The 22,800-nt window shown below is 35.0% G+C and overlaps 3 protein-coding genes across 4 annotated transcripts in view; 1 reads left to right on the forward strand and 2 right to left on the reverse strand.

Annotated features, from left to right (window-relative positions):
- Window positions 1-5,613: 5,613 nt before the first annotated feature.
- On the reverse strand, window positions 5,614-8,879 carry LOC121408936 (exonuclease V-like). The gene is made up of 4 exons (XM_041600660.1): window positions 7,932-8,879; window positions 7,446-7,630; window positions 6,790-6,912; window positions 5,614-6,273 (listed from the first exon to the last, which is right to left on the reverse strand). Exons 1-4 carry the CDS (start codon window positions 8,701-8,703, stop codon window positions 5,797-5,799), a joined length of 1,557 nt encoding a protein of 518 aa, XP_041456594.1. The 5' UTR covers window positions 8,704-8,879; the 3' UTR covers window positions 5,614-5,796.
- Window positions 8,880-9,085: 206 nt separating this feature from the next.
- LOC121408937 (SRR1-like protein) lies at window positions 9,086-15,779 on the forward strand. The gene is made up of 7 exons (XM_041600661.1): window positions 9,086-9,311; window positions 10,894-10,934; window positions 12,122-12,669; window positions 13,103-13,201; window positions 14,078-14,226; window positions 14,644-14,689; window positions 15,098-15,779. The coding sequence occupies exons 1-7, from the start codon at window positions 9,151-9,153 to the stop codon at window positions 15,290-15,292; spliced, it is 1,239 nt and encodes a 412-aa protein (XP_041456595.1). The 5' UTR covers window positions 9,086-9,150; the 3' UTR covers window positions 15,293-15,779.
- A 5,652-nt stretch (window positions 15,780-21,431) lies between these two features.
- LOC121408938 (phosphorylase b kinase gamma catalytic chain, skeletal muscle/heart isoform-like) overlaps window positions 21,432-22,800 on the reverse strand; it is a 31,308-nt gene continuing 29,939 nt past the window's right edge. For both annotated transcript variants that reach the window (XM_041600662.1, XM_041600663.1), the window contains one exon: window positions 21,432-22,627. In XM_041600662.1, the coding sequence (XP_041456596.1) occupies window positions 22,325-22,627 (303 nt within the window). In that variant the 3' untranslated portion in view covers window positions 21,432-22,324. The remainder of the gene's footprint in view (window positions 22,628-22,800) is intronic.

The following is a 22,800-nucleotide window of genomic DNA, read 5'->3' on the forward strand; positions in this document are numbered from 1 at the left end:
TACCAAAAAAAAACAATGATTTATCACAGTTTGATGAACTTGTTTGTTGGTTCAGCCCTACAACATGGATGAAGGATGACCTCACTGGAAACGCTCTGTACTGCCCTACTTTGACAAAAATCACAACAGGAAGTCAGAAACGTTTAATAGTAAATATTTCCTGCAAAAGAGGAAAGTGTGTCTGCCACTTGCACTAAGTAATGTCAATGATGTCAGTCTAACATTATCATGATGGACCAGCCAGCCCATGATCACCCAGTGATCAGAAAGTTGAAAAATAAATGTAGAACACTTCAGTAGATGAAATAAAGGAGCTTTAAATACATGTATGAAAGCATTGATAACTCAGTCATCTTAAATGTGACATGGTTTCCACAAAGGTGAAGCAATTGGATAATAATTATATAATTATGCTAGGTTGCTGTCCTCCCAGCAGGCCCTGCTTAACATGTTATTAATATGATGTCAATGTTATTATTACTCCAGATTTGGTTGGATAACCAACTGTCAACGTTTCTTGTATTTTATGAGGACCAGATGGTGTCTTACAAAGATTGCAGTGTGACTAAAATTATATTTGGATGTGGTATATATATATTGCATGGCATATTGGCCTAATGATGCTAATGGGATGCACTCTATTGGATATTAATCAATATGATTACAGTTTAAATATGTGCATGTTAGCGATAATGCAGAACCTACTAGTCAGAATTAACCTTTGATATCTGATGCTAAAAGAGAATATTAACTTAAGGCACAGAGCTTTATTGGTGTCTTAGGATGGGTTGTAATGGAAGAGACCAAATACAAATTGCATAATTAGGTCTTCTACTTTCTTACAAATGTCATACTGACATCATAATGGATTCATCATAGATCTCGCAATTTACTCATACCTCTCAAACCTCTGAGATCAATTTGCCTTTTCAGTGTAATCCAAAAGTAATGCGTCACATGGCCATTTAGAAATACCATTGAATTACCAATAATGACATTGCGGAACCAAAGTTTTACATATTGACAGTATCATATATCCAAGTTCATGTAACTTTCATTGTCCTTATTTGACTATGTCACTAAGGTATCTACTATAAGTGTGGTACCACAAGTAAAAAAAAATGTGTTTTTTTTCCTTGTCTGTTCTTTCAATGTCTCTTTTATTAACCCAGTTAAGTTCATTTTCTGGTTTAGTTCTTTTTATTTCATGAGGTTGTTTAACATTATATTTTAGTACCTGTTGAATAATATTCTGTACAGTCCCAGTACTTCTGGAAAGTCAGGGAATAATGAAAAGTATGTAAGGATATACTTGCTAATTTTCAAAATTCCCTTTTAGTAATAATTTGACTTCTGGATTGAATCACTGACTTCATGAAGATAAAGTGTGTTATTCTTATAACAGTGATTAAGTAAACCCAAGGTTACCTTTGGCCACGTTTTACAAAGTGCCAGTTGCCAAGTCATTCACCAAGTACATAGCCTATTGTTTTAACGGTGCAGTGAAAATTTGAAATGTTTGTTTGTGTGAAATAAGAAGAAAGGGTTACAAAATGAATTTATAGGAATTAATTGGTAAATTATCTTTGTCATGGATATCAAGGAATGAAGATTAATCATAGCATTTCATCAAAGTGGAGACTGAAGTCTCGAGTTTTACCTAGGTTTAATATCTGAATTTCATCCAAAAGGTTTACGAAATGAAGTTTTATTTCCAGGACAATTAGTGTAAAACATCCAGTTATTCTGAAAATTCATCAGAAACAAGGACTATTGTTGCTAATAATATTCTGTCTTGTAATGTACAATATGTAAGTCATATTGGATGTGGAATATACGTTCTTGTATCCATTCTTGGCAATGTAAATTGCTATGTTTAATTAACTTGACTTCTGTATCAGAAGAATCTATAGTGAATAGATTTTCATGATTTGAGGGTATGAAAATATTTATAGATTTTGCTTGCAAGAGAGCATTTCATGTTTGATGTCAGCGATTTTTACTTTTCTTGGCTGAGAGAATATTTGTCCTTAAAAATTTCTGACAAATGCCTCATGAAATGCTCCAGTCTTTACTTTTTATGATATTATTTTTCTTGTCATCTTTTTTCATTAATGTCTATTCCATTCGTTAACTCAAAAGAGTATAAACAAATTATATGTGACTTTTCATTGTCAGTTTCTCGTACATTTTTTTTCTTTTTAAATATGTGTATTTATAGTGGAGACCCAGTATATTTAGTTTCTTTGGACCATTAAGATTACCTCATTTCCTGAGTCACAAATATATTGGGTTTTTTTTGTTGGGGGGGGGGACTGGTTTATTTATGCTTTAAGAAGACTTGTCATGAATTCATATAGATAGGAAATACAGAAAGCCATCAATTCCATAATTTGTCATACATCCAGGTGTAAGATAAAAGAAAGGAGCATACTGATGGCTCAAATTTATTATATACATCCAGTTTAGTCTGCAAAGTCATCCTTCTCTTTGTCAAAGCAATTTTTTAACCAGATCTTACTAAGCACACCTTATTTACCTCTTGAAATTGAAATTTGCTTAAGTTGTTATCTTAAAGAGATATAACCAAGGCAGACTCGCCTATACCATTATTACCACATTTTGATGGCAGTTTTGTGGTTTAGCTTGCTTTCTATATTTGAAATTGATTTCATTTAAGATGGTCCTAAGATCTCTTTATACTGAGTGTTCATGGCATTTATTTGTTATATTAGGACAGAACAACAATGTCTATAGCTGTGTAAGTTGAAATTTTGTGCAATTATGCTTTAAATAAATTTGAGAAAAATTATTTGATATCACCTTTGCATATATGTATACATTGTTATTTATTGTGCATTTGTAAAAGAAAAAAAAAGAGTTTTATTCAGATTATAATTCATGCACCAGCAGAATAAACATTTCACAGGATAAAGGATTGGAAAGTCTTTCTGTCACATACATTTAAGTCTGTATAAGTTGAAGAGTCAATTACAGATAAAGCAACCTTCAAGCCATGGCCCTGTAGCACAAAGGTTTTCAATAGTTTGCCAATCAAAGTGTGCATGAACCAATATTGACTGGATGTTGTCATTTAGTGACAGATTTTAAACCTTACTTTTTAGAGCCAGATTCTTCTAAGTCAAACAAAAATGCTAGGGTCAAGAGTTTTAACTAATACTTTGGGCATACTCGCCTATATATATACATGTATTTGCCCATTTTAATGCATTGAATATATAGAGAGAGAGCAAAATTCCCGGGGGGGGGGTGGGGGCCAGTCAAATATAACCCCCTGAACAAGTTTTTCGCAGGCTTGAATTACACATTTTGGCCCCTAAACAAATTGTCGCCAAAATATAACCTCAGGGGAAAAAAGCTTGTAAAAAAAAATACCCTAAACACGTTTGGCTAGTCTTAGAAAAAAAGCTTTGGGGAAAAAACATGCCCTTAATACGTTTGACCCTGTGATTGACCATTGACCAGTCTTTCAAAATTCCACCTTATTTTTAAAAATCTGTGTTTTTTATACCCTTAACAAGTTCACGCGCTGATCGCATCCAAAACTAAAAAAACACCCCTTTAAACGCGTTTTTTTGGTCACGCGAGTGTACAGCAATATATTTGACTGGCCCCCCGGCAAAATTTGGCTGTTATAACTGCTTATTTAGCGAATATCGTATTATGTTGAGGGCCACCGTTATTTTCTGATTATTATGTGAAAACATTTGAATCCCTGTATTAACACACTTAATTTCCTACCAGGCACTTGACAAGACACATTTAAGCACTTTTATCCCAAAGGTATCAATTTATTTCACAGCTAAATTTTATAAAAACTTCGACATTTCAATATGCTACATTATAGAATAGAAAATTGCAGCTTTTAATACTAAAATAGTATACCCGGTACATGTAAAATTAAAGGCAGATATTTCACACAGTAAAATGACTATCCTAGAGTAGGGGAGACCAGGGTTAGTTGGAACATGGGGTAAGTTGAAACATTGTAATTTTCTTTAAAGCCTGTAAAATAAATTTATGCAATACTGCCCTCAAATTATTGCTATTAATAATACAACAGTGTTGAATTATTATTGCAATAAATTGAGGGCAGTATTGCATTAATTTATTTTACAGGCATTAAAGATAATTACAATGTTTCAACTTACCCCATGTTCCAACTAACCCCGGTCTCCCTAAAGTACATTCTGTATAAATTTCCTAATATATACACAATTTATCTCACACAAGGTCATAAATATTAATGTGCTATATAACAAGCTTCCACCTACGATATATAATATTTTTTTTACATGAATATACTTAATTACTTCAATGCGATCTATTTAAAATTTCTCCCAACCATCGAAATTAGCATTTGAAGTTTTCCTGTTTTGTACAATAAAAGACAATACTACAACAGCAAACATCTTATTTCATATAAGATTAACAACATTAATTGCATTTTAATTACATGTCTTGCTCATGGACAGGAGCCAAATCTAACCCTTACATTTCCAATAATGAGCTTAACCATGACGATAATGACTATAGCTACTCTTTGACAGTAATTGATACGAGTCAGTCTGGTATACAGCTAAAGAAAATCCACTTTTTCTTCCTTTCCCAAAATATTAAGGCTAGAAACTAGAGACTCTCAAAGAGATCAAAATAGCAAATAATGTAAAAATAATAAACCGCAAATTTACATATAGAAATGCATTTAGTTTAAGCTAAACTTGCATCAATTTTCATTGTCTAATTTCCCTTCGTTTCCATGTATACTGTATATTGCATTTCAATACTAAGGCTATATCTGAATTGTACATCTGACAAGCTCACTCAGTAACTTTGCTTGTTTATGTTATTTACAAAAAAAACCCTTTACATAAAAATGCATCCAACTCAATTCAACTAACACATAAAAATGTTGATACATCTAGATTGTTTTCATTTTAGTTTGTGATTTTCAATCAAATAGCTCTCCATCCATTTAAACATTTGGAAAACATATTGAGGTAAAAGCTTTAGCACCAACTTATATGGCCTTTGATTCTCTACAGTTTTAAAAAAGAATGAATTTTCACAACATGATTTAAATAGGCATTGCTCTTTGGCTTCAGCAAAACATTAATTCTAAATCCTCATATAGAATTTTAAAATCCATCACAACCCAATGTGGTGATACCAATGCCCAGTCTTTAATGTGTGACTAGGAAGTCCACAACTTTAAACTTGGGGTATGATCTTAATCCTGACCACCAAGAAATAAAGTTTAATAGTTATTTATATTTCAAAAATCAATGTATAGTTGTATTTACAATTTACCCTACCCGATTTTCAATCCCTTAACACTAGATGTTAAATCATTTACTAAAACCAGGACTATGACATCATTTTGCCCACTTTCACCCATAATGCATGAACCATATAGTCAACTGATAGGCTATCACTAATATGATGAATTCAATTCATATTGTGTATAAATTCATGTTCAATGCTCTGTAAATTCATGGTAATTTTGCAATCCATGTCAACTCCCTAAAACTTGGATGCAGGTTGGTACATGTAGATTACAGATTCCACATGATTCCCACTTGTATGTTTGTACCACATTGGATGAAATCATGCTCAAATTATTTAATCTTGCTATTTATAGTCTATCTACAAGAAGAATTTAATGCTGTATGATATTGAAATCTCTGAATGACTGAAATTCCAACTCAATTCTTTGTGAAACATGAATCCTCCTCCTCAACTAAGCATCATATTTATCTCCATACTGATATAATTTCACTTAGTCATCTCTATCTTGACCTTATTGGTAGACTTCTTACTGAGACACTTCTCATGCATCTTCTGTCTCCAGTCACATTCCTCCCTGTAATTGCAAAAATTGCACTTCCAAACCTCTTCCAATTCGACCCCTTCCACCTCCCTCTCACCTACCCAGAATGCATTGTAGTAATCCAACCTATCCTTGAGCCAGACAGGATCGAAGGGGTATTCATTCACAGCAAATGGTTCCTTGTCGTCCTGCGAGGAGTACTCTACAGCAAGGGAGTCAATCTTGGAGAGGAACTGGAAGCGTTCTAGCATGGTGTCTAGGTAGTCACCAAACTTTGGTAATACCAGGTCCATCCCGAGGGCATGAGCAGCTATTTCATCATTGACTTGAGCTTCAGGGTCAAGGCCGATTGTTTCTAGAATGGTTTCCTTCTTCAGAAGACCACAGACTGCCTCGTCAAACAGCTGCTTGTATAGCATTACCTGGAATTGGAAGATCAGACAGGTTACGCCAAGACAAAAGATAAATGATTTGATCAACAATAGATGAGTCAACATTCAAGCATTTCGATAACATTTTTAACTAAACAGATTTGTTAGCCTGCTTGATTGACATAGTCTACCTAAAAACATATCTCTTATTTTATTACTTCTGAACACGTGGACAACATTGTAGCATTCATCTCAACACTTATTAAAAGCTGGAAAATATATATAGAGTTGCTGTGTAAAATATTTAGCTTTCAGAAGTTGTAAATCATTTACAATGAATTTCATAATTCAATAGTTTCATAACAAGTTGAGTTGTATGAATCCTTGTAACAAAAATGTAAGTAGAACACATATTAAGAACCCTTTTTTTATTCATTCTGACATGCCAGCATTTGTTCTCTATATTGAAAATTTAACCTGCTTCCCCTCAAGTTAAACGTTTAAAAACTTTATATTCTCGTATAAGAATATATGATATATTAGCATAGAATAAGGTAGATGAAATACCTGAAGTTTGTGTGCCTTTCTTTGAGCTGCTGATGGAATGGTTCTAGACTTGGCTCTGGTCTTGAATTCTACAACTTCCAATTGGTCCCGACTATTGTATCTGATCTCATCAATCACACCAACCTAGAAATTAAAGATTATAATATAATTTTTTTTCTGTCAATCAGAAATTTACTTATCAGCATCTTAATAATATTTAAATATAATAATTCAATTCAATTACATGGACCAATTAAAGAGCCACTCAGATGGTTGATGGCTGAAATTGTTTCTGCAACTCTTCTAAATAAATATTGATACTCCACTCGGATGAAAATAAATAATTGAGCTTAACTACACAGTTCTGATTATTCTCTCAACTGATTTTATGTGATAACCTTGGGTACATGTACCGGTAGGTTAAAGAAAATTCTATTAAAAACAAAACATTTTACAAGGTTTAATAGCAAATGTATGATTGTATCTTGAAATAGTCAGAGGGGGCGAAAATATTTTGGAACTAGGCTTAAGTGAAATTACAATGTTACTCCAAAAGAATGAACAAAAATGTAGAAAATTGTGTAGTGCTATTAATTATTCAAATGTGACAGATTTACAATAAAATCAATGAAATAAGTAGAATTCAATAATCATTGCCTTTTGGGGCATAAACTTACCACAAAAGTTCCACTTTGAAAAGGCTTCCCGAAAATGGGCATCTCCCTGACAACACATCTGGAGAATCCACCCCCTCCTCCTTGCAAAAGTTGATTGACAGCACTAAGAATGTTCAGGAATTTGATGGCCCATTTGTCCTCTTTGGTTTTTACTGCTATCTGTTTGATGGTATGCACTTCCAATTCTGAGTACGGATAGGAATAAATAAACATATACTGAAGCATTGAAAAGAATGAAGAGGTTAACTACAATTTCCTAAATTTTGATAAAAATGTCACACTTTGTGAAGAACAAGATTCTAAAAAAGATGAAGATTAAACAAACATTTATGCACAACTTAAGAAGTAATTTTCTTCACACTACAGAAACTTACAGAGCCACCTTAAGTAAACGGATAGAAATACCATAATTATTTTTAAACCTTAGGTTTCTAAAGTTCTAGAGCTTTAAAAAAATTGTGATCTGTTAGGGACAAGGAAGCTAACCTCTCTTCATGTGCATCTCCGTGCCAACTTTCATGGCTTCTGTTTCCAAGATCTCCACTGGTCCCTCAAATGTGAAATCATAAAGAAGCTGCCTCTCACACCAAGCTTGAGCCGTCAAGTCAGAAACCCAAAGGTACTTTCCTTTGAACTGCCTCAGTGGATCCATTGTAAACTTGTCAGTCTTTTCCTCAACTTCCACTTTGACTTTCTTAGAAGGCGACGCATTGGTTGCCAAGTCATTATCAGATCTTTTTTTAATTGTTCTTTGGCAATTTGGGCAAATATTTTCTTTGCAATTACCATTTTTATTTTGTTCTTTTCCAATGGAAACCTCTACATCTTTATCATCTGCTGCTCTTGTTAAACTTAAATCAGTGACATTGACAGTGTCATTATTTACAGACACAGTCACACAACCTGAAGACTTTTCAGTTTCACAAGAGCAGATTGTTCTCAAAACACCCTCTGAAATCTTTCCAGTTTCATCACTGGTCATGCTGGTTTGTAAGAGAGACTGAGTCTGAGAGGTTGCACCAAGTGATGTTGAATTGCTCTTCAAATTTGCATTTAGTTCATCCATTGCCTGATGTAAAATTGCCTCATCTTCCCAATCGTCCAACCACTCTTCACCGAAACACATCTCTCCATCACCGGAGGAGCTCGGGCGTTGGTTTTTGTCATTCTCCGTTCCTCGTGATCCACTTGCAGAAGTTGCACGGCTGCTTGTCAGCCGAACTGCAACGGGTGCTTGTTTCACCATTTTCTCAGCCATTATGACCAAAATCACAAACGTTTCCAGATAAAAAGTAAAGGTACACTTCTGTTTTTATGTTTGGCAGATGTGATTTATCCACAAACTGGACTGTGTCGCCAGCAAGTGAAATGTTTTGATATAATACAGCTACAGAACCTGTCGATTCATGTTGACAAATCAAAGATTACGCAATAGCGCGCGCTATTGATAGAAAATTTTCAGGCTAACTTGTTGTTTTCAATAAAAATAATTTAATCATTTACGCATCAAATGACTTCATGAGTTGCTTTAATGTGATTTAAAATGATTTCAAAGATTTGCCTATCATCAATGAACTATCATGACTTGTATTTTCGAATGGTGAATACGTAGGCAAAAATATACAAATCCAAAGTAATATACCTATCCTTGCACAGAACTACGAAAGGACGGGGTTTTGTCATGATTCCAAAACATGATTAAGTCATGGAGGACGCGGACGGTGGGTTTCGTGTTGTTTCCAGAAAGAGAGGAAAGAAGAAGAAACTAAATTCTTCCAAAGAGGACGTTCATTTTCATCCGTCCAATCTCTCAGTGACGAGCGATATTGATGTACCATCGCTGATTACGAAAATCCGACATTGTGTGTAAGTTTAGTGAATGGGAATATTCAGACTTCTCCATTTCAAGTCCGGTGTTGGCCTTGGTGTTGAAATTTGGATTGCTTCCCCTTGCTCCAAAACTTAATCAGAGTTTGTAGAACTGATCCACATCACATTATTGACATCTCAACAACTAGGGAGTGACTTTTCAGGACCATCTTCATTTCATGTTTGGTGCTATAATCGTGTAAAAATTGACTTAACACCAACACCAAAAGGTCAACACTGAACTTGAAATCATCCATTGTGTTCAAACAGTGACACAAAATTAAAGAAGTGTAAACCTACTTAAAAGACTTTTAAAAGTTCTTCATGGATCTGCAAACTATATTTTACTTATTGTCTGGACCAAAAGTTCCAGTCTCTTTATTTTGTTTGTTCCTCTGAATAACTGCAATGGGGTCATGATAGAAAATGGTGGGGGGGGGACACTCGGTATATAATGCATAGTGGGTATGTGCCATGGAGGGGACTCCCATTTTTACACTCAAATTTTCATTCCAAGGCATAGCATTTTTGTCTTTATTGAGAAAAAGAACAAAGAAAGCTGCTCCAAAGTATAGCATTTTCTTATCGAAAAAAAGAATAAAGAAATCCGTTCCAAAGCTTCACCTATTTTTTGTTACGTCGTCCCGGTCGCATTGATCTGCTGCGATAAGCTGCAATTTTGGTGAAAAGCAACCACAGAGTGTTGACTGACCATCGCCTCTGAGTGAGCGCACTCGGCGGCCGTGCCGCCGGGCTAGGTGCATCAGGACCCTTCATTTTACAATAAACCCGCTCCAAGGCCCCCATTTTTTTGTCTCGCCCGTGGCACACCCCTACCACTTTTTTGGTCGAGTGCCCCCCGGAGTAAAATGTGAGAAATGTTAAATAAATCCCCAGAAATGACGGTTATTCCTGTCTAGTAACCATGTTTTCTTCTATACAAGTGAATGTGAATGATGGTAGAGGGAGCTGTTATGCTTTCTGGGTCTGATCAGTCACAAAATTGAAAGTCCGTACAAAATATCTTTGCACATTATAAATTCACCAACGCTTCAAAATATTGCAATCGCAAGAATGTGTTGCTGGTGGACGCGGCGATACTTGCGATTGCAGAAGCAATGCTTTTTTATGATGTGCAAAGATATCAGGTACAGATACGGGCTTCAAATCACTGATTTTGAGGCTGATAGAAGAATTAGCAAGGAGTGTAACAGTTGCTGATCACCAGATCAAGGGATTACTTCTTATAGATTTTTGGCAAGGTCATGTTTTTCCATCATAGGTCGTGTTCCCATAAAATCCCACCTTTTGTGAATCGATGTATGGATTTACCCTGATGGTTCTTGTAGTGTAGCCAAAGTGAAGTGTAGTGGAGCATGCACGAATCATCACCTGAGGTGGCAGGGTAGGCGCGGCTGGCACAGCTGTATTAAAAATAGATGAGCCACTTCACATATTAACCTGAGACTGAACCATTTTGTTAGTAACATGGTAAGGGTTTGCTTTATTATTTTAATTGGCTGAATGATAGTGTATTGATCTAATAATGATTTTGTTATCTTTTTTTAATATTCTTTAGGAATGACCTCCAGATCAGCAGGTTTTTCAATGAATTAAAAGGTAAATTTTCTCTTTGGTTTCATTTTTAAGTAACTAACAAACTTCGAAAGTCCAGGCTAAGATTTTGTAATGAGGATGGTGCCCGGGGGGCCACTTACATTGACGAGTGGATACCATGCGCGACCAAATAAACACGTAAAGAGGATGTCTTTTTCACGATATGGCATGTTACATATGTAACGTGATAAGGGTATAAAAAACACCAAAATAATGAAAAGGTGTCTAGTTCGCTAGGAAAGCTACGTGTTTAGGGTCAAATTTTCGGGGATGATAAAACAAAATTAAAATGTTTGATAAAGGATGTCCTTTTTGCCCCAACACTACGTGTTTAGAGTCAGATTTGCGCGAGTTGTGGAAGGTGGGGCCGTACGAAACCAAATGGTGTGTAAAGGTAAAACCGACGATCGACGGACCCGTACATGACAATGTATCGCTGTACTTGTTTCAAGGGGTTCATTTCAGGGAATACTTGCCAAGAGTATCGTTTTGTTTTCTATACTTGTTAAGGGGTGCATTTTCAGAAGATGGAAAATATGTGTTTAGGATGCTTTTCGAGACCCCATGGTCGGGCATGGTATCCACTCATCAATGGAAGTGCCCCCCCCCCCCGGGGATGGTGATCCCAGTTGTCAAAATGTCTTGCCTTGTCTTTCTGTTGATGACCAAAATCAAAGTGTGGACTATCTGACCGGCAGGTGCAAACCGTGCAATACACCTTGGTGAGTAGTCTGCTGTGCAAACCCTTCACTCGAGTCAAGGGGTCTGAGTGCAAAGTCTACAGTGACTTGTGCACTTAAGTCCCCCAGTTTTATATGTGCTAGCCTTTGTGTGAAAACCCACTTGTTGATAAAAGTTTGAATAGCAGTCTATACCTGCAAACTACCTTGTGAGCACCCTACTCTGTTAATACGGTATAGTTTTCAAAATGTATTACAGTCTGTTGTAAATGATATTTAGGTCAATGGTTTTATTAAGTGCAAACACTTGAATATTTAAGCAAACCTGCACTAGAAAAGTCTTTTTTTATTATTCAAATTTTTAACAATGTCTTTTCGAGCAGATGAATAGATAAATACAAAATATGACATAGGTGAATACCGTAGCTGTGTTGACATACATTTAATAAAAGCTCTATATATGTTATCCACATTCTATTTCATGATATTTCTGCTATTTCCTTTTTTCAGAAACCTGGCAGACTGTTCAACTTGAAAATTCAAACAGATTACCTCAGAGTGAGATTTTGGTGGAACACCCTATCAAAGAATGCCTCATCGAAGACTCGTACGCACAGGGCAGAGATCATGGTTCACGAAGCAATGTCACTCAGGAAAGCAGTGCTCTGTTAGAACACATAGATCCAAGTCAAAGTAAATCAGATGAACAGATTTTTGCAAGAATTGAAGATGAAGTGGAGAAGACAGGGCAGGCATCTTCTAAAATGCCAGATACATCTCCATATAATGCAATGGATTCAAGAATCCCAGAGACTGAAACTACACAATCAGGTGCATTACTTGATGATACTGTGGAGCTGACACAAGAAGGGCATATGGACACAGTTGGAGTTGAAAAGCATGGATGTTTAGAGATCAAACCGGAAGAGGATTTGACTGAAGCAAGGTTTACAGAGGACAGGAGAGTGACGCAGATTGTTTGCTATGGTCTTGGTAACTTTTCATCATGTGTGACGGCCAGATTTCAGCTAGCGTTGCTGGTTCTTCTGAATTCATTGGTATGACCAATTACAATCCTCCAGTATTATTGTCCTTTGGAAAAAATAAATTTCTTACATCACAATTTTTTTTGTAAGAGGCATCATGCAGTGTGATAAATCTAAGGAATATACTGATTGTTTAAACTGATGATGCATTGCTGAATGAGCATTTATTTTGCTTGGACATCTTTACTTAGCCAACAAAATATGATATTGTTGGCTTTCTATAGTTATTTATATTGATCAATTATACTCAACAATGATGTACATGACACCTCTTCTGATGTGTAATGCAAGAAAATTAAATCAGACCCAGACAAAGGTTTAACTCGATGAGCTGAATTGATAACATATTGGTCCAAAATGATATTAGTGTTATTTCCAATATTCTAAATTGTGTTAACACTTAATATCAGATTTGAAATGAAATAAACTTTTTGTATTTCCACAGATATCTCCAAAGAGTTGTTATTTATATGACCCAAACTTCACAGATGTGGAAAAGGAAGTCCTTGAAAAACTAGGATTCTCACTCATCAACAAAAATGAGGTAAATATTAATTTGCATTTTCTTCCTTGTTTATCCACCATCTTGTTCATTTTCAGTTTGTTCGGCAAGGCCATTTTTCTAAGAAGGCACATTTCTATACTACAGCTTAAATGGGAAAATTTGAAAGGTTATTGAGGCTAATCAACAGAGAATTGAATGTCATGCCTGGTCTTAGCAGTCTGGGATTAAACCTTGCTCTTTTCTTCTATTTCAGTATTTTTTATTGTTGCACAATTGTGAATTGATGACAAGGAGAGCTAAACAAAAATTGTGTTCCCAACCTTACCCTTTGAAATTAGTCTATTAGACAAAATGATTACCGGTAGTAGTGTATATACCTCTTACATGTAACTCTATTACAGATGTCATAACATACTGTACCACTAATAGCCATAACTAATGAAGGAATATTGTGGTTTGTTTTAACATGTAGCAATGTGAAAGGTACATTGAAAAGCTGTATGTTTTGTGTAATTTGTTCTTTACCAAGTTCAAAGTGAGATGAATGCCGTCATACCCTGCATGGACTTGCCCCATATTTTGGTACAAATTGGGTCATCCTTGCATTTCACTCACTTCGCCCAAGCTTGGATACATCTCTGACTTTCTTTCAGGACTCTACTCTTATGAATAGTTTGTAGACCTTAGTCAAATAGTCAATGCTAACTGATACACTGTCATGGTATGACCACAGTGTTGATGATCATCTCTGAGCCCCATAAAACTATGCCAATAATATCCTTGGACAGTTGAACTATTAGATGTTTAAAGTAGTTTGTAATTTTAATATGAGCAGTAGCAGAAGAAGAGATTGTATGTTGGATAAAGTGTCCTGTTCAATTAAATCTAGTGTTTTGCTTTCGTACTCAATATTAGGAAGGAAAAAGAAAGTCCTCACAACCAACATTATTCTTCATGCCTCACTGTGGGAAGCCTCTCTATAATAATCTCCTGTGGGCAAACTGGAGTTTGGAGTTATCAAATATTATCATCCTTGGTAACAGCTTTGATAACTTCTCAGAAAGGTAAAAAAAATCACCCCCTCTTCCCCCTTCCCCTCCCTTCTTATTCTCACTTTCTCTTGATCTCTTCCTTTCCCTCTCTTTCTTTCTCAGTTTTGGGATGAATGGATATTTTTTGTCTGTTTTGCTAAAGTGATATTTGTAAAACAAATTAATTCTGAGCATACTGTGAAGTTAACAGTAACATTCCATAGAAGTAAGGCTAAATATGAATTATTTGATTGGAAGATTACAGGAATCAACTAATACGGAATAATGTCAATTGGGGGGAAAATAAGAAACAAAATTCAAATTTCTCTTGAAATTGTTATTTCTTGTACATACCTGTTTGAAGTTCCTCTTCGTTATTCTAACTATTTTCTTTCACATGGATAAGGTTTCATTTTATGTGTATCGTTATCTCTTTGAAAATATTGACAGGTTTACGGACAAGCTGTTAAAAGAGGAAGTTCCCTATATTCATAAGGTAAAGTATATGCAGGCAGTGTTTGATAGATTATTTACTTTTGCAGAGATGACTGTACTATCATAATCTCAAGGGTGTTTACAATTCTGTAATTCATCGCGCTTACAGCCTTTCATTCAATGAATTTTAAGTCATCTGATTTTTATTCAAAAATCAGGAATTATCAATCTGTGGATGCTACCTCTCCCTCTTTCCATTGAGAAAGAGTTTCCAGTACACCGACATCTTGCCATCTACCTTTTTTTTATTCTTTACTTTTCTCTTTCTCTCTCCTTTGATCTTCCTCATGCTATCTCTCATTCTCTCTCTCTCTCACACACACACATTCTCTTCATCCTTGCTGCTTGTATTGTATTCTCACTTACTCATTCTATTACTCTCCTTCACTATCTTTGTCTTCCCATATAGATTATTCCATTCCACCGTGAGTTTCCATTGAGAAACAGTTTCCAGTACACCGATATCTTCAATGACATGGCTTTCCAGGTCTTCCCTGCCACCATCCTACGAACAGCCCCCTCTACATTCTGGGCCAACAGACCTGAACCAAGTTATGATCATATAGACAGTGTGGAGATTATCACAGCATCGACATCTAGGTGATACTGAGAATCAGGGGCAGGTCATTCTATCTCTAACAGCAGCAAGTTATTTTATAAAATTCTTCAAGAATGTTTTTGTCTATACCTGTGGAGATATTAGACAGCCAGTCATTCATGTATGTTTGTTCAAACTGGAACCGGGGAATCATGAACTTTTCATATACAATGAAAAGAACTTTTCTTCAAGAATAATGGGGTTTGGGGGGTCATTTATACCTGTGGAGATATAAGACAGAGTCATTCATGTATGTTTGTTCAAACTGGAACTGGGGAACCTTGAATTTTTGATATTGAAAAGAGTACTGAAGTTTACCCTTAATCCTCTTGTTAATAACATGTTATCATTTGTTTTTTAAATTGAATTGCTAAATAATAATTGTAGAGTGCTTTATTCATGTTTGAAAGCACACAGATGGGCTGACTAATAAATCATGACCCTAACTCCTGTTGGGGTAAGACTTCTTAATTTTGATACAAAAGATAATAAATTTATTCTAAAAAATAATCTTTGTATAGTTTTATTCATTAAATTGGACTATGGGTGTACAAGCTATGAACTTGAATTAATTACGGTTACGGTATCTATAAATAATTTCGGGATATCCAACCTCAATTTTAAGATCTTAAGATTGGTGAAAGATAATGGATGAAATTTTGAAAGATGTATTCACTATACCTTCCTATCTGTTCCATAATTATAAATTCTGTAAAGTCAGAAAAAAAAATCAAGATGTTTTTCTCTCAAAGAGTGCCATCCATCTATCAATTTCAATATTTTTACTACTGATAAAGAATTTAGTTACTAAAAATCCATGGCGAATGAATTGTTAACGTATCCGGTACCTGTTGTATTTCCAATTGAAGATTAACATAGAAATCTTATTTTCCACACTTTCATAACTCATTAATTTCAATTGGATTTCATTCATTTTTTTGGCAATCCTGATAATACTTGCTTCTTTCACTAAACTCATTTTATCACCAGTAGACTTCTAATTAGAAAACCTGTTAAGGTCCACAAAACTAATACATCCAAGTGCAGTATCACAAAGAATGTCAGGGACAAAAAAATTTATTTTATTCATTGCAATATAATAAATATTTACATATAAATACAGGAATAGTCCACATATATAAATATTCATACAGTCATTATACACATTGTTCCTTGCATTGACTCCACATCTGTGAAAAACACAACAACAACAAAAATACACAAGGAAATGCATCACATCTGGCACTTATAATATAACCATTATCATTCAGGTGCAGTATTTCCCCCATAGCCCATAAAAACCTTACGCCTGAATTTGTTTTAACGAACATCAAGCGCTATCACACACTGCCTCTGTAATAGGCCTCTGCCTTTTCTTGATAGAATATGTGGATAATCCTATACATTTGAAGTAATGAAGTTACTTTATAGCTGAATTGCCATCTAAAACCAAACCCACAACATAACCAAAGAAAAGCCTCATTCATATATAGTGTGACAACACAGGTCAGCAAAACTGTTTAATGCACTGTCGAAGTGATACGAGGCATTCATTTAAATAAAAAACTGCAGACAATTCAATCTCTGATAAATTAGTGTAATATTATATATAGTTGCAAGCAAGCTTATGACCTTAAGCTGCAGCATGCAACCTAGGTGAGGTGAATGGGTAACCAGTACAATTCAATACACCAAGCTCTGGAAGAAACGGCTCGGGCTAAAGCCAGTGTTTAGTGAACCTCATCATAGGTGGCTAATACAAAGACAGCACTTCCTTATGAATGCTATTCATCTATAATTTCATTATTCTTTAACATGACTCTTGATTTCAATTGAAAACATAAGTTTATCAGCACAATATAGGATGATTATCTGTTACTTGATGAATATGATGTATATTTATCGGTATGATGGGCAATGGTGGGGTGATGTGTCTTGCTATGTATGAACCTGTTGGAAAATTATACAAAAATATTACAGAATATTTTGGCATCCTCTTTGAACAGAGTATCAGAAGTTGAAAGGGATGGTTTGCAGGGTTCACAACAAATGTAGTTAAGCATAACTGTAATAACAGTAAACCTTTTCCCCAATCTTTTAGTAAACATTAGCTTAATACTCTCAAAATTGCATACAATTTCAATTAATAGATAGGCAAATGTGCAAGGAGTAACCAATTACCAAGCTCAAATATAAACAAAAATCAAAGGCACCATTATTTCAAAATAAAAACAAGTGACATTATCACGAACAGTTGACTTGATACAGCTGCTTTGAAACAGAACTGATAATAGAACATACTTATGTGTCTCATCAGTCATAATTACAGTCTTTTGTAAAACCAAATGGCGTGTTTCTATAGAGAATCATTAAAAACGTTTCATCTTTTCCAGAACCCAAAACCGTATCGCCCTTAAACCAACCTGTGTCTACAGAGCAAATAATCCGATTAACTCACCTCTCAGAGGTGGTTATCAGATACCGTATTTTACGCATCGCATCTATTTCTATAGAAAAGTTTTCTGGAATTCTGGATAATTACACGGATAATATACAAATAGCGAATAGGCATGAGTGCGATGGTGCGAGATTTCGCATGAGGTGAAAGAAAGATGCTCTATTCAACGAGGCGTTAGCCGAGTTGAATAGAGCGTTTCATTCTTTCACCGAATGCGAAATCTCGCACCATTGCACGAATAAGAATATTCGCTATTTGTGTTGTACAACGCCTCGGAATCTAGCGAAAATATGAAAAAACAAGAGTTTTTCCCTCCAGTAATCTATAAAAAGGGAGCAAAAATATTGAAAGCGAAAAGCAAAATCCCACAAGCCGGGCCCACAAGCGCACATGATCTTGGACAGCATTGCGCATTTAGCCAGCGAGCTGTACGCGCATTGTCACCTTATTCAATGAAATCGCATTGTGACGTCACCTCCTAAAGCCGTGCAGTGGTACATTTTGGATGGTACGTCTTGTGTGCAACGGTACGATTGTATGACATTCAGCCTCCCATTTGATCGCGTACAACTCGCTAAGTAGGCGTTGTACAATACCATTTAACGAGTCTCTGTAGAAACACGCCGTATGAGAAAAATTATACAAACAAAAATAAGAGTTTTAGGTACATGCCCTAATTATTTACATTATAAATATTTGACTTCGGAAGCAACCTATGCAGTGCAATTGACAATGCTATCTTTTGAAAAGTAATGATCATGTTTACAAATATATTTTAATTACCAAGAAATTAGCTGAGCATGTATTTTCTTTGAGTCTTTAACATAAACTGCCTCCCACACAGAAAAAAATAATCAAATGAAGAATATCTATTGCGGCTCCTTTTTATTTCATTCCTCAAAATCATTTTGATAAAAAAAGAAGATTAATTTGATTTTTATACGATTCAGCTGCACCATACAATATTTGAAATCTGTACTTCCGACTTTAGTACAGAATGATCCAATAAGGGGAGGATAGAAGAACAAAACACAATTTAATATTCAAGGAGAGCCTAGAGAATCAAAAGAAAGCTAAATTATTATTAAACATAATTTAACTAAGCATTCATCACATCAAAATATTTTAAGAATTAAGATACTGAAAATGTATTTGGCATAGATTATAACACACTTGTATTGCTCATTGATTTAGGTCAACTTTATTACACCATATATCAGAGATAAAATAAGATAAAATGAGAATATTATAAAAAATAATTAAAAAAAAGAAACCATGGGTTAAATTTGGAAAAATGAGTAACATGAATGAACATAACAGTATGAAATGTAACATTAGTCTAAGTAATTTCTCTTATCGAACTCCTGCAAATTGAAGTTGACTCACATTCCCCAAATCTGATTTGTTCTTGCTTGGCATGTGACCGTCAGATAATGTATAATCAGGAAGATTCTACAAAACAAGTGCAATTTGGATGGAAGGAATACATGACAAGTCATTGTACTTCTATGTAATAAAACTTAAAAACCAGAAACCTAGAAAGTAACAAACATGATTTTCGAGCTTTCACTTTCCCAAATAGGATTATGTACCATCAATTGAAATGAAATCTGCTTGGAGCAACTGTAGTGAACACGAGTTGTCAAATTTGGCAACAGACATAATACACAGAATTTAAGCACTATGGTATCACAATGCTATAAATGACATATGCAGAACATGTAACCTGTACATTTCATGATACTCAACACAGATTTAATGCCCTTGTTGCGCACACACAGACACAGGTAAAAAAAAGTGCAGCATATGACAGTAGCAGGTTACATGTAACTCTTGCTCCGCACTACCTTTTCAATGGCACGGCCTACAGGTATCCATGCTGTACCTACCAACCAAATCTTAAAGCCAATCAATGTCACAGTTTGGTTCTAAGGTTAACCAGTGATTAAAAACCTTACTTGCTCTGAAATATATATCCAATGCCATGCAAGTTGAAATCATCTGCAAAGAAATAGGACCTGAGGCTCGAAATGACATACCCGTTACCAAATTAATAATAACCCGATATGTAATGAGGCTCTGATCATACACTCAATATACCTGATGCAATAACACTAGATATTCATAGGGCTCTTATCAGATGAGAAACAGATAATATACCCATACTTGCTAACTGTTCTTAATAAATTGGGGACAGTCCAATTTTTTTTCTTTTGGGGGGTGGGCAGGGAAACAATTGTTATCCATAACGACCCTGTATGCCTATTTTTGTGAAAGTTTGTCCATAGGGTAGTGTAGAAAAGTTAGCAATTTCCTTTTTTTTTAGGTAATCCTTTGTCCCTGTTTATGAACTTGCAATGTTGACAGGTATGTTTACCCTTTACGATAAGCTTGGATTTTCATGGGGCTCTGATCAGACGATGTTATCCTTTTTCATAAGATTACATAGCCATAGGGCCCTTATTAGATGATAAACAGGATCATATACCCATTACGGTAACCTTGAATTTTCATGGGGATCATATCAGATGAGATAATAGATTCCATTACAGTAAGCTTGAATTTTCATAGTGCTCTGATGAGATGAACCTTTGCTTCCTTGAAATATATCAAATCCAAATTATTCTCAGAAATAAAATAGTGAAAACATCATCATTGAAAAATAATATCTTGAGCATGGTTGCCCTTCTGATAAAATCACAGCATTTCCACGATCAGCTCATGTGAAGCATTATGCAAAGTATAAACCCATGAGTTTTGAACCTTGAACTTACTTTCTTTGTTACAAGGACATTGATTGACCACTTAAACATCCATTTAGTAGAGTGTCACTGACCACACATTATAAATACCACCTGATATAAGATACACTTAGTTCACACACATTTTGCTTCATACTATAACTAAAAAATAAAAGTAACAATCCATGTTGTATACAATTAAAAAAAATATACATATCTATCTGCTTTTAATAATATCTACTAGTTATTAGATCTATGTAGTTGAAGAGAGAGTTGATATAATAAACAGGATGATATACAAATCATACTAACTGGATATTATAGAATAATAGCAAAAGGTCTGTCTATCACGCAGAATAGCCTTCCCAAATCATTTGTTTTAAAAGGCCCGCTTTTATCATTCTACGCATTTGAAATAACAATTGTGATTGGTTAATAATCAACAGAGCCTTCCAAACTGAAAGTTTTGGGATCAATTGCACATTTGATATAACAATTCTGATTGGTTAATGATCAGACTTAAAGCATGCAACAATGATCATGACTGGCTACTGCCAACAGGGGGTAAATCATTACATTCTTATGATGACTTATTGGCTTCATATAGTCAATATAATCTTTATGATCGTATCTTGATCTTGGGATGGGATGAAAATAAAACCAACCCAATCATTATTTCTTTTAAGTTTTCTTAACATTTAATTGAATTTCAAAATATGAACTGCAGCGCCAATTTTCTTCCACCTAAAATAAAATGCCTAGCATGCAAGAATCTCACGAATCGTAAAATTGCAAATTATGGTACAATAATTTCTTATATCAGCTCATGACTCTTTCTTTTTTTATATATTGTTGCATTAATTGCTTTGTATATTTTTAATTGATGACAAGTTCAAAAAGAAATTGTCAACGAAATATTCAATGGATACTATACACTGCCTCAACATTAATATAAGATTCATTTCAGGTATGTTTAACTGATTCTGAATATTTTCACTTTCAATAGGTGGATAGAAAAAGAGACTCCTATTGTTTTCTTCTTAATTTGGCAAGAAATAAAAAGTCAAATGATTAAATAACATTCTTAGTATTTTTAGTGCATTAAATAAGCTCAGAGTATGCTGTAAATCAAACAGATAGGGCATTAAACATATAGGGCATTAAAATAGAAATTAAAAAAATCATCCGAAAAATATCCATTTGATGAAAACAGATATCTCACATTCACTGATAAAAAGTACTAATATTCTTATATAGAGTCTGATACAGACTGGCAATTCTTCGGAATTTTGAAAAGTCCAAAGGTAAGTTTGGAGGTTTTCTTAGTGGATTCAAACTAATTGTTTTATTGGCCTGAATAGTGGTGATGGTATAACCATACATAGTATGTAGAGAGAACAACAAAGAAAAACAACCATGCATTTAGTAAGTATAAGGTACTGGTATATGATGAAAGATGAAGCTACCTGAAGCCAGGTGAACCTAGTTTAGGTCGATGCGGTTTCAAGCAGATAAACACAAACTAAAAATAATAACCTAAATACTAGTCTCCATTGTAGAATTCAAGACAAAATATGAGAAGAAAGATGGGTGTTGTTAATACACTGCATTTATGGTGCAACAGATGTTGAGGCTACAAAAACCAGTTGCAACCAGTTGAAAGAAGTTAAATCCATTTTGACAGTCCACACCCCACAGCAGTCAAGCAAAATATGGAGAGCAGAGCAGCTTGAATACACCTACAGTGAAGAGCTGATAATCATACTATATCACCTAAAATACTTGATTAACGACCGCCAACCCTTGTCCAATAACAAGCTGGCGTGATGATCCCCATCATCATGTGATGATGCCAGTCAACGATGAAGATCTACTTATAGTAGGCGTGGTCTGCTGGCTACTACTTAGAGAAGTGGTCATGTTCTTTATGTCCATTTTAGGGCTGTTTGCAAAGAGAGCTGCCCTGTCCTGACCCTGGCCCTTCTTGACCCAATGGCGATAGATGTTGAAGGCGCAACCATCCAAGGCCTTGCGGATTGCTTTGATGCCATATGGGTTTTCCTGGATAGTGTGCGGTGAGACAATACGCTGACCCAAGTAGTGACGCAATCTGACAACACCATACACTACTAGACATGCAGCCTGTAGGAAAATGAAAATATCAAGCTTTCAATTTGAAGAAAACCTAGGATCACATTTTAAAAGGACTACAATGTCTTCATACAAAGACTACAGAAAGTCACATTTATTATGGCACAGCACCGATAACTATTTGTCAAATTCATTTTCACAAAGTGAAGACTCACTTTTAAGTA

Source organism: Lytechinus variegatus, chromosome 2 (assembly GCF_018143015.1).
Source record: "Lytechinus variegatus isolate NC3 chromosome 2, Lvar_3.0, whole genome shotgun sequence".
NCBI classification, from domain to species: domain Eukaryota; kingdom Metazoa; phylum Echinodermata; class Echinoidea; order Temnopleuroida; family Toxopneustidae; genus Lytechinus; species Lytechinus variegatus.

Bases quoted from the DNA above. Each gene is read 5' to 3' on its own strand.
- LOC121408936 (XM_041600660.1), bottom strand. From the start codon at position 8,703: ATGGCTGAGAAAATGGTGAAACAAGCACCCGTTGCAGTTCGGCTGACA. The intron at 7,631-7,931 runs GTTAGCTTCCTT...ATCCGTACTCAG, and splicing joins GGAGATGCACATGAAGAGAG to AATTGGAAGTGCATACCATC. The intron at 6,913-7,445 runs GTAAGTTTATGC...TTTAATTTCTAG, and splicing joins TTCAAAGTGGAACTTTTGTG to GTTGGTGTGATTGATGAGAT.
- LOC121408937 (XM_041600661.1), top strand. From the start codon at position 9,151: ATGGAGGACGCGGACGGTGGGTTTCGTGTTGTTTCCAGAAAGAGAGGA. The intron at 9,312-10,893 runs GTAAGTTTAGTG...AATATTCTTTAG, and splicing joins ACGAAAATCCGACATTGTGT to GAATGACCTCCAGATCAGCA. The intron at 14,227-14,643 runs GTAAAAAAAATC...AAATATTGACAG, and splicing joins TTTGATAACTTCTCAGAAAG to GTTTACGGACAAGCTGTTAA.